The following is a 12,543-nucleotide window of genomic DNA, read 5'->3' as shown; positions in this document are numbered from 1 at the left end:
GTTGGGACGGCGCGATACCATCCGAGTAGGGGCAGTGTGGGAAGTGTTGAATGAGAGCGAGAGGGAAAAGGATACAAGGTAGTGGTCGGAGACTTGGAGGGGAGTTGCAATGAGGTTAGTGGAAGAACAGCATCTAGTAAAGATGAGGTCGAGCGTATTGCCTGCCTTGTGAGTAGGGGGGGAAGGTGAGAGGGTGAGGTCAAAAGAGGAAAGGAGTGGAAAGAAGGAGGCAGAGAGGAATGAGTCAAAGGTAGACGTGGGGAGGTTAAAGTCGCCCAGAACTGTGAGAGGTGAGCCGTCCTCAGGAAACATCTAATCAAATGGCTACCCAGACTATTTGCATTGCCCCTCCCCCCTCTCCTTTTACGCTACTGCTGCTCTCTGTTATTATCTTTGCATAGTCACTTTAATAACTCTAACTACATGTACATATTACCTCAATTATCTCAAGTAACCGGTGCCCCTGCACATTGACTCAGTAGCGGTACCCCCTGTATATAGCCTCGCTATTGTTATTTTACTGTTGCTCTTTAATTATTTGTTACTTTTATTTTTACTTGTTGGTTAAGGGCTTGTAAGTAAGCATTTCACTGTTGTGTTCTGCGCATGTGACAAATAAAATTTGATTTGAACTGCTGAATATATCCTGAAATCATGTGAATCACTACAATTTAACACAGATGGAGGCCAATAAACTTAGTGTGTGATTTTGAAGGTGATTGGTTACACCTGAGGTAATTCAAGATTGTCATCCTATTAACCAACCAAGCTTTTCAATTCAATTTTTTAAATAGATTTAAATTTAAATATCCAGAATATTTATTTTCACTTCATAGTTGTGGGTTAGGATGTTTAAATCAATGGGGGAAAAAATACCATTTTAATTCCAGGCTATGAGGTGGAAATGTTGAATGGGAGTGTAGACTTTCTATATCTACCTCAAATACTTCATACCCTTTGATCTGATACTGGTACTTCCTGTATATATTTTTACACTTGAGGTTTTAGTCATTTAGCAGACACTCTTATCCATTTTTTTCATACTGGTCCCTCGTGGGAATCGAACCCCAACCCTGCCGTTGCAAGCGACCTGTTCTACCAACTGAGCCACATGGAACCTATATAAAAGTATGTGGACGCCCCTTCAAATGAGTGGCTTCGGCTATTTCAGCCACATCTGTTGCTGGCAGGTGTATAAAATCGAGCACACAGCCATGCAATCTCTATAGACAAACATTGGCAGTAGAATGGTCTTACTGAAGAGCTCAGTGACTTTCAATGTGGCACTGTCATAGGATGCCACCTTTCCAACAAGTCAGTTCGTTAAATTTATGCCCTGCTCGAGCTGCCCCGGTCAACTGTAAGAGCTGTTATTGTGATGTGGAAATGTCTAGGAACAGCAAAGGCTTTGCCACGAAGTCGTAGGCCACACAAGCTCACAGAACAGGACCACCGAGTGCTGAAGCGCATGGCGCATAAAAATTGTCTGTCTTCTTGTTGTAACACTCACTACTGAGTTCCAAACTGCCTCTGGAAGCAACATCAGCACAATAACTGTTTGTCTGGAGCTTCATGAAATAGGTTTCCATGGCCGAGCAGCAGCACACAAGCCTAAGATCACCATGCGCAATGCCAAGCATCGGCTGGAGTGGTGTAAAGCTTGCTGCCATTGGACTCTGAAGCAGTGGAAACGCATTCTTTGGAGTGATGAATCATGCTTCACCATCAAACTGTCCACTTAGGAAGCAACACTGATTGACAATAAATTTCACATGCTGTAATTAGCAAGACATCCCCAATAAAGGAGTGGTTCTGCAGGTGGTGACCACAGACCACTTCTCAGTTCCTATGCTTCCTGGCTGATGTTTTGGTCACTTTTGAATGCTGGCGGTGCTTTCACTCTAGTGGTAGCATGAGACGGAGTCTACAACCCACACAAGTGGCTCAGGTAGTGCAGCTCATCCAGGATGGCACATCAATGCGAGCTGTGGCAAGAAGGTTTGCCGTGTCTGTCAGCGTAGTGTCCAGAGCATGGAGGCGCTACCAGGAGACAGGCCAGTACATCAGGAGACGTGGAGGAGGCCGTAGGAGGGCAACAACCCAGCAGCAGGACCGCTACCTCTGCCTTTGTGCAAGGAGGAGCACTGCCACAGCCCTGCAAAATTACCTCCAGCAGGCCACAAATGTTCATGTGCCTGCTTAAACGGTCAGAAACAGACTCCATGAGAGTGGTATGAGGGCCCGACGTCCACAGGTGAGGGTTGTGCTTACAGCCCAACACCGTACAGGACGTTTGGCATTTGCCAGAGAACACCAAGATTGGCAAATTCGCCACTGGCGCCCTGTGCTCTTCACAGATGAAAGTAGGTTCACACTGAGCACATGTGACAGACGTGACAGAGTCTGGAGACACCGTGGAGAACGTTCTGCTACCTGCAACATCCTCCAACATGACCGGTTTGGCGGTGGGTCAGTCATGGTTTGGGATGGCATTTCTTTGGGGGGCCGCACAGCCCTCCATGTGCTCGCCAGAGGTAGCCTGACTGCCATTAGGTACCGAGATGAGATCCTCAGACCCCTTGTGAGACCATATGCTGGTGCTGTTGGCCCTGGGTTCCTCCTAATGCAAGACAATGCTAGACCCCATGTGGCTGGAGTGTGTCAGCAATTCCTGCAAGAGGAAGACATTGATGCTATGGACTGGCCCGCCCGTTAACCAGACCTAAATCCAATTGAGCACATCTGGGACATCATGTCTCGCTCCATCCACCAACGCCACGTTGCACCACAGACTGTCCAGGAGTTGGCGGATGCTTTAGTCCAGGTCTGGGAGGAGATCCCTCAGGATACCATCCGCCACCTCATCAGGAGCATGCCCATGCGTTGTAGGGAGGTCATACAGGCACGGGGAGGCCACACACACTACTGAGCCTCATTTTGACTTGTTTTAAGTACATTACATCGAAGTTGGATCAGCCTGTAGTATGGTTTTCCACTTTAATTTTGAGTGTGACTCCAAATCCAGACCACCATGGGTTGATACATTTGATTTCCATTGATAATTTTTGTGTGATTTTGTTGTCAGCACATTCAACTATGTAAAGAAAAAAGTATTTAATAAGAATATTTCATTCAATCAGATCTAGGATGTGTTATTTTAGTGTTCCATTTATTTCTTTGAGCAGTGTATAAAAGCAACAGATACCATTAATAAGAAGTGTCAAGAAGAGTCTTATGTGGTGAGCTACCGAGTGGCTATGACAGGCAAGCCCCATACTATCGTGGAGGACTTCATTCTCCCTGCTGCCGCGGATATGGCTGGGACAATGCTGGGGGAAAAGGCCCAAATAACTATACATACAATGCCTTCATCAAATAACACTGTTTCATGACACATCAGTAACATGGCAGGAGATGTTTTGAAACAATTACTGCTTCGCATACAAGCAAGTGAATTCTTTGCATTACAGCTGGATGAGTCAACAGTGGCGGGCCTGGCAGGGCTCCTGGTATAATACAAATCCGGGTTGGAGCGAGCGGTCGCATCGCACTTCGCTCCGCTGGTAGTATAACTTTTTCATTACATTTCATTATAGTACAACGGTTGATTTGTCTAATCTTAGCAATTTCTTCTTAGCTAGCTACATAGCCGTCCTTGTATCAGAGATAATTGCATAATTATCGTATTTCGTCGCCCTAACGTAGCCTTCACTGCTATTCGCCCAGCAGCTAGCAAACGCTAGCAAACGCCCACAGATTAGCATCACTGTAGTGCTATTCACTCAACTGAACGACTTGATTAGTTTAGTGTTAGCTAGCTACATAGCTGTCTTTGTTTCCAAGATAATTGTGTAGTTTAGAGTGTGTAGTCTTGGAGTGATTATCTTAATTTACCGAGGTTCGCTAGCCAGCTATTTGTCGTCCTTAACGTAGGAGACTCTGCTAGCTAGCCAACAGCTAACAGCTAACAGCTAGCCAACGTCTACTGAATCGAATTCAACAACCCGGTCGCAGTCACAGGTAGTATCACATTTTCATTTCATTTCATTACAGTACAACGGTTTGATTTGTTTGATCGTAGCTAGCTACATAGCTAGCTACATAGCCGTCTTTGTTTCAAAGATAATTGTGTAGTCTAGAGCGATTTTCTAGGTTAGCTAGCCAGCTATTGTCGTTCTTTTAACGCAACGTAACGTAAACAACACTGCTAGCTAGCCAGCTAGCCCCCGAATAGTAGCACTGTAGAAACTATTACACTCAACGGAACGACTTGATTAGTGTAGTGTCAACAACACAGCTACTGCCAGCTAGCCTACTTCAGCAGTACTGTATCATTTTAATCATTTTAGTCAATAAGATTCTTGCTACGTAAGCTTAACTTTCTGAACATTCGAGACGTGTAGTCCACTTGTCATTCCAATCTCCTTTGCATTAGCGTAGCCTCTTCTGTAGCCTGTCAACTATGTGTCTGTCTATCCCTGTTCTCTCCTCTCTGCACAGACCATACAGACGCTCCACACCGCGTGGCCGCGGCCACCTAATCTGGTGGTCCCAGCGCGCACGACCCACGTGGAGTTCCAGGTCTCCGGTAGCCTCTGGAACTGCCGATCTGCGGCCAACAAGGCAGAGTTCATCTCAGCCTATGCCTCCCTCCAGTCCCTCGACTTCTTGGCACTGACGGAAACATGGATCACCACAGATAACACTGCTACTCCTACTGCTCTCTCCTCGTCCGCCCACGTGTTCTCGCACACCCCGAGAGCTTCTGGTCAGCGGGGTGGTGGCACCGGGATCCTCATCTCTCCCAAGTGGTCTTTCTCTCTTTCTCCCCTTACCCATCTGTCTATCGCCTCCTTTGAATTCCATGCTGTCACAGTTACCAGCCCTTTCAAGCTTAACATCCTTATCATTTATCGCCCTCCAGGTTCCCTTGGAGAGTTCATCAATGAGCTTGATGCCTTGATAAGCTCCTTTCCTGAGGACGGCTCACCTCTCACAGTTCTGGGTGACTTTAACCTCCCCACGTCTACCTTTGACTCATTCCTCTCTGCCTCCTTCTTTCCACTCCTCTCCTCTTTTGACCTCACCCTCTCACCTTCCCCCTACTCACAAGGCAGGCAATACGCTTGACCTCATCTTTACTAGATGCTGTTCTTCCACTAACCTCATTGCAACTCCCCTCCAAGTCTCCGACCACTACCTTGTATCCTTTTCCCTCTCGCTCTCATCCAACACTTCCCACGCTGCCCCTACTCGGATGGTATCGCGCCGTCCCAACCTTCGCTCTCTCTCCCCCGCTACTCTCTCCTCTTCCATCCTATCATCTCTTCCCTCTGCTCAAACCTTCTCCAACCTATCTCCTGATTCTGCCTCCTCAACCCTCCTCTCCTCCCTTTCTGCATCCTTTGACTCTCTATGTCCCCTATCCTCCAGGCCGGCTCGGTCCTCCCCTCCCGCTCCGTGGCTCGACGACTCATTGCGAGCTCACAGAACAGGGCTCCGGGCAGCCGAGCGGAAATGGAGGAAAACTCGCCTCCCTGCGGACCTGGCATCCTTTCACTCCCTCCTCTCTACATTTTCCTCCTCTGTCTCTGCTGCTAAAGCCACTTTCTACCACTCTAAATTTCAAGCATCTGCCTCTAACCCTAGGAAGCTCTTTGCCACCTTCTCCTCCCTCCTGAATCCCCCCCCCTCCTCCCTCTCTGCAGATGACTTCGTCAACCATTTTGAAAAGAAGGTCGACGACATCCGATCCTCGTTTGCTAAGTCAAACGACACCGCTGGTTCTGCTCACACTGCCCTACCCTATGCTCTGACCTCTTTCTCCCCTCTCTCTCCAGATGAAATCTCGCGTCTTGTGACGGCCGGCCGCCCAACAACCTGCCCGCTTGAACCTATCCCCTCCTCTCTTCTCCAGACCATTTCCGGAGACCTTCTCCCTTACCTCACCTCGCTCATCAACTCATCCCTGACCGCTGGCTACGTCCCTTCCGTCTTCAAGAGAGCGAGAGTTGCACCCCTTCTGAAAAAACCTACACTCGATCCCTCCGATGTCAACAACTACAGACCAGTATCCCTTCTTTCTTTTCTCTCCAAAACTCTTGAGCGTGCCGTCCTTGGCCAGCTCTACCGCTATCTCTCTCAGAATGACCTTCTTGATCCAAATCAGTCAGGTTTCAAGACTAGTCATTCAACTGAGACTGCTCTTCTCTGTATCACGGAGGCGCTCCGCACTGCTAAAGCTAACTCTCTCTCCTCTGCTCTCATCCTTCTAGACCTATCGGCTGCCTTCGATACTGTGAACCATCAGATCCTCCTCTCCACCCTCTCCGAGTTGGGCATCTCCGGCGCGGCCCACGCTTGGATTGCGTCCTACCTGACAGGTCGCTCCTACCAGGTGGCGTGGCGAGAATCTGTCTCCTCACCATGCGCTCTCACCACTGGTGTCCCCAGGGCTCTGTTCTAGGCCCTCTCTTATTCTCGCTATACACCAAGTCACTTGGCTCTGTCATAACCTCACATGGTCTCTCCTATCATTGCTATGCAGACGACACACAATTAATCTTCTCCTTTCCCCCTTCTGATGACCAGGTGGCGAATCGCATCTCTGCATGTCTGGCAGACATATCAGTGTGGATGACGGTTCACCACCTCAAGCTGAACCTCAGCAAGACGGAGCTCCTCTTCCTCCCGGGGAAGGACTGCCCGTTCCATGATCTCGCCATCACGGTTGACAACTCCATTGTGTCCTCCTCCCAGAGCGCTAAGAACCTTGGCGTGATCCTGGACAACACCCTGTCGTTCTCAACTAACATCAAGGCGGTGTCCCGTTCCTGTAGGTTCATGCTCTACAACATCCGCAGAGTACGACCCTGCCTCACACAGGAAGCGGCGCAGGTACTAATCCAGGCACTTGTCATCTCCCGTCTTGATTACTGCAACTCGCTGTTGGCTGGGCTCCCTGCCTGTGCCATTAAACCCCTACAACTCATCCAGAACGCCGCAGCCCGTCTGGTGTTCAACGTTCCCAAGTTCTCTCACGTCACCCCGCTCCTCCGCTCTCTCCACTGGCTTCCAGTTGAAGCTCGCATCCGCTACAAGACCATGGTGCTTGCCTACGGAGCTGTGAGGGGAACGGCACCTCAGTACCTCCAGGCTCTGATCAGGCCCTACACCCAAACAAGGGCACTGCGTTCATCCACCTCTGGCCTGCTCGCCTCCCTACCACTGAGGAAGTACAGTTCCCGCTCAGCCCAGTCAAAACTGTTCGCTGCTCTGGCCCCCAATGGTGGAACAAACTCCTCACGACGCCAGGACAGCGGAGTCAATCACCACCTTCCGGAGACACCTGAAACCCCACCTCTTCAAGGAATACCTAGGATAGGGTAAGTAATCCTTCTCACCCCCCTAAAAAGATTTAGATGCACTATTGTAAAGTGGCTGTTCCACTGGATGTCATAAGGTGTATGCACCAATTTGTAAGTCGCTCTGGATAAGAGCGTCTGCTAAATGACTTAAATGTAAATGTAATATGTCCATTACGTTTATGGTGGGGTCAATTAATGAAGACATCCTCTTCTGGAAACCAGGACAATAGGAGAGGATTTATTTTAAGTACTGGACAGCTTTGTGGCATCAAATGGACTTTGGTGGTCAAGATGTGTTGGTATATGTACCGATGGAGTAAAGCCATGACAGGGAGACATAGTGGAGTGGTAACGCGCATGCAAACAATTGCTCCTGACGCCACTTGGGTACACTGCAGCATACACCGAGAGGCTCTTGCTGCCAAGGGAATGCCTGACAGCTTGAAAGATGTTTTGGACACTACAGTGAAAATGGTTGACTTGCAAGGCCCCTGAACTCTCGTGTATTTTCTGCACTATGCAATGATATGGGTAGTGACCATGTAACAATTTTACAACATACAGAAGTGCGCTGGTTATCAAGGGGCTAGGTATTGACACATTTTTTAAATTGACAGACGAGCTTAAAGTTTTCTTTACTGACCATAATTTTCATTTGTCTGACCGCTTGCATGATGACGAGTTTCTCACATGACTGGCCAATCTGGGTGAAGTTTTTTCTCGCCTGAATGATCTGAATCTAGGATTACAGAGACTCTCCTCAACTATATTCAAGGTGCAGGACAAAATTGAGTCTATAATTAAGAAGTTGGAGCTCTTCTAATCTGCATTAACAAAGACAACACACAGGTCTTTACATCAATGTATGATTTTTTTGTATGCAAATTAACTCAAGTTTACGGACAATGTCAAATGTGAAATAGCGAAACACCTGAGTGAGTTGGGTGCGCAATTACGCAGCTACTTTCCCAAAACGGATGATATAAACAACTGGATTCGTTATCCCTTTCAGTCCACTTACCGATATCTGAACAAGAGAGACTCATCGAAATTGCAACAAGCGGTTCTGTGAAAATTGAATTTCATCAGAAGCCACTGCCAGATTTCTGAATTGGGCTGCGCTCAGAGAATCCTGCCTTGGCAAATCACGCTGTTAAGACACTGACGCCCTTTGCAACCATGTACCTATGTTAGAGTGGATTCTCGGCCCTCACTAGCATGGAAACTAAATAGACACAGACTGTGTGTGGAAAATGATTTAAGACTGAGACTCTCTCCAATACAACCCAACATTGCAGAGTTATGTGCATCCTTTCAAACATACCCTTCTCATTAACCTGTGGTGAGTTATTAACAATTTTAGATGAACAAATAAGGTTTTATATGTAAGATGGTTAAATAAAGAGCAAAATTATTGAATATTATTATATTATTATTTGTGCCCTGGTCCTATAAGAGCTCTTTGTCACTTACCACCAGCTGGGTTGTGACAAAAACTCACACTTGTTCTTATGTTTAATAAGTGTATTGTATAGTGTGTGTGTGTGGCAGGCTTACAATGATGGCAAAAAACAACATCTGAGAGGGCGCTGACCCCGGTGCTAGAGGGGGTGCGTAGCTGTAGATTGAATGTTTGAAGGGATACGGGACTATAAAAAGTTTGGGAACCACTGCACTACAGTATACAATGACATTCTAGACAATTCTGTTCTTCTAACTTTGTGGCAACAGTTTGGGGAAGGCCCTTACCTGTTTCAGCATGACAATGCCTCTGTGCACAAAGCGAGGTCCATACAGAATGGTTTGTCGAGATCGGTGTGGAATAGCTTGACTGGCCTGCACATAGCCCTGTCCTCAACCCCATCGAACACCTTTGGGATGAATTGGAGCGCAGACTGCGAGGCAGGCCTATCGCCAAACATCAGTGCCCGACCTCACTAATGCTCTTGTGGCTGAATGGAAGCAAGTCCCCGCAGCAATGTTCCAACATCTAGTGGAAACCCTTCCCAGAAGAGTGGAGGCTGTTATAGCAGCAAAGGAGGGACCAACTCCATACTAATGCACATGATTTTGGAATGAGATGTTCAACGAACAGTTGTCCACATACTTTTGGTCATGTTAATGTAGCTCCATTCTTGTGTTTTTCCCCCCTCGTGTTATATATTTTTTTACTCTGCATCGTTGGGAAGGGAGCGTAAAAAAGAATTTCACTATTCAGTCTACACCTGTTGTGTTCAGCACATGTGACAAATAAAATATTATTTGTGTATGTGTTAGGGAAAGACCCAGAGATGGAGGGTTGGTCAGAGACAGCGTGCCTTCGCCGTGCCACCCCAGGCTGGCATGGACACAGTAGTAACAATTAGTGTTCTGTTCCCCTCAGTGAGAAGTCCTTCTCTGACCCAGAGACTATGCCACCCCCAGCTTCCCCAAACAGCCCCCCCGCCCGTACAGACTCCACCCCTTTCCGTACAGGTGAGGCCAAACCAGGACATGGCTCAAATCCTCAAAACGCACCCTGGACATATGACCTTACCTCCACCACAACTGCTTTTCTTAGTTTCGAAATGATATATACAAAGGTTGTGTGATCACAATACTGAGGATTGGTCACAACAAGTTAACCCTCTCCTCCAGTATTCAGCCCTGCAGTACCTGTTGAAACCACTGGACCATTCCTGTGTAGAATAGCGTTTTAATATTAATCAGATGAAATCGGCTATCTGCTGTAGGGCAGGCTATTTTTAGCATATAAACTGAGTGTACAAAACATTAGGAACGCCTTCCTAATATTGACTTGCATCCCCTTTTGCCCTCAGAACAGCCTCAATTCGTCGGGACATGGACTACAAGGTTTCGATAGCATTCTTCAGGGATGCTGGCCCATGTTGACTCCAATGCTTCCCACAGTTGGCTGGATGTCCTCTGGGTGGTGAACCATTCTTTTTTTTGTAAGATTTTATAAACAATACAAAACATACACATAAATGACAACATCATACAAACATTAACTACATCCCACCTGGCCAGACCCTCTAGTAAACACCCCCATCTCCAGTGCCCGAATCACTTTCAACATGGCCTGAAACTGCACCATTTTTCCCCCTCCGTAGCCCACGCACTTTCAATATTTAAATAATATATCATTACATTTTTCCATTGTATTAATGATGGCGGATTGATTGATTTCCAAGTTTTCTGTATCCGTTTTTTCAAGATGAGTGATGAGAAGATAATTGTCCCACCCATCGGGTATCTCACTATATTTCACCATGTCTTGAAATATACAGACAGACAGATTAAAATTAAGTTTACATTGTAACAGCCAACTTTCTAGCTCCGTCCACAAAGCATGGATCATTGAGTCATTATTCGTTTTAAGACATGATTCTGCCATTGTAATGTAGAATTTGTGAATTTTGTCTCTTGTATAATAAATTCTATACATCATGTTAAACTGGATTAAGCATACATTTTTGTTAGCTGTAATTTCATGAGTTATGCTCCAACTTTCCTTCCATTTTATGCCAACATCAGTTTTTTAAAGTCTTGGTTTCAATAGTTTATATTTTTTTCTAAGAGATTGCCAGTTGGATTTGCTCTCTAGGTTTTGTATACCTTCCCGATCATATGAACATCCTTTATCTGACTCAAAGATTCCATCAAGGTTGCTCTGATGCCCAAAGGTTTTCAAATATACATTTTGTGATATCTCACTTTTAAGTTGCATGGATTTTTTATTCTGTCATGGAAATAACTGTATTTCCTGTTACCAAGTCAATTCCGGTTTCAAAGCCTTAAGGTTTCCATGTTGACCAATTTATCTGTGAATTCTGAAAAGCTCTCCAAGGATTGTTCCATAACGTTGTGTTTTTAAGAAGTGATATTGGTTCTTCAAGAATACGTTTCATTTTCTCCCATGTTGTGATAGTGTTCATAGCTTTATCCTTTGAAAATAGACATGTGAAAAGATTCTGGGGATGAGCATGCGCATCTTCAGTATGTACCCATTTTTCCTCATTACCGAGTCTGGCAGGTTAAAACCAACTTCAGATTTAGGAAGATGTAAAACTTTCCTTTTTATTCCATGCATTTGATTTTCCCCAATAAAGTATGTTATGACTGAGTACACTTTTTTTAAGACTGTCTTCGGTTAAATAAATACAAAAACTTTGTCAGCCATGACATTCTAAAGTGGTTTATTCTACCTGCAAGATTTATGGGAAGACAATTGAATTTAATTAGATCTGCTTTCATATTGTTGAGTAATGGAATAAATGTATCTGTATATATTTGTAGTTTGTTGTCATTTATTAAGTATCCTAAGTATTTTATATTTTTTTGTGGTCCACTTAAAGTATTGCTGTATATCGTGAGTATTTAAAAAAAAAAAAAAATCCTATTTCCATTATTTAGTTTTTTTCCGTGTTAAAATTATTTCCTGAGATTTTCAAATATTCTGTAAATATTTTTTAGCAAAGGGGCCATTGAGTTTTCAATATTGGTCAGGTACAGTTGAAGTCGGAAGTTTACATACACCTTAGCCAAATGCATTTAAACTCAGTTTTTCACAATTCCTGACATTTAATCCTAGTAAAAAATTCCCTGTCTTAGGTCAGTTAGGATCACCACTTTCTTTTAAGAATGTGAAATGTCAGAATAATAGTAGAGAGAATTATTTATTTTAGCTTTTATTTCTTTCATCACATTCCCAGTGGGTCAGAAGTTTACATACACTCAATTAGTATTTGGTAGCATTGCCTTTAAATTATTTAATAACTTGGGTCAAACATTTCGGGTAGCCTTCCACAAGCTTCCCACAATAAGTTGGGTAAATTTTGACCCATTCCTCCTGACAGAGCTGGTGGAACTGAGTCAGGTTTGTAGGCTTCCTTGCTCGCACACTCTTTTTCAGTTGTGCCAACAAATGTTCTATAGGATTGAGGTCAGGGCTTTGTGATGGCCACTCCAATACCTTGACTTTGTTGTCCTTAAGACCTTTTGCCACAACTTTGGAAGTATGCTTGGGGTCATTGTCCATTTGGAAGACCCATTTGCGACCAAGCTTTAACTTCCTGAATGATGTCTTGAGATGTTGCTTCAATAAATCCACATAATTTTCCTGCCTCATGATGCCATTTAGTTTGTGAAGTGCACCAGTCCCTCCTACAGCAAA

The 12,543-nt window shown here is 45.2% G+C and overlaps 1 protein-coding gene across 1 annotated transcript in view; it reads left to right on the top strand.

The window, feature by feature from the left end:
• LOC118376904 (dual specificity protein phosphatase 22-A-like) overlaps positions 1-11,665 on the top strand; it is a 58,183-nt gene extending 46,518 nt beyond the window's left edge. The window contains exon 8 of the mRNA XM_052482460.1: positions 10,187-11,665. Within this exon, the coding sequence (XP_052338420.1) occupies positions 10,187-10,303 (117 nt within the window). The 3' untranslated portion in view covers positions 10,304-11,665. The remainder of the gene's footprint in view (positions 1-10,186) is intronic.
• The last annotated feature ends 878 nt before the right edge of the window (positions 11,666-12,543 follow it).

This window comes from Oncorhynchus keta, chromosome 2, assembly GCF_023373465.1.
Source record: "Oncorhynchus keta strain PuntledgeMale-10-30-2019 chromosome 2, Oket_V2, whole genome shotgun sequence".
NCBI classification, from domain to species: Eukaryota; Metazoa; Chordata; class Actinopteri; order Salmoniformes; family Salmonidae; genus Oncorhynchus; species Oncorhynchus keta.
Note: the sequence above shows the minus strand (reverse complement) of the source record. Positions and strands in the feature narration are given on the sequence as shown.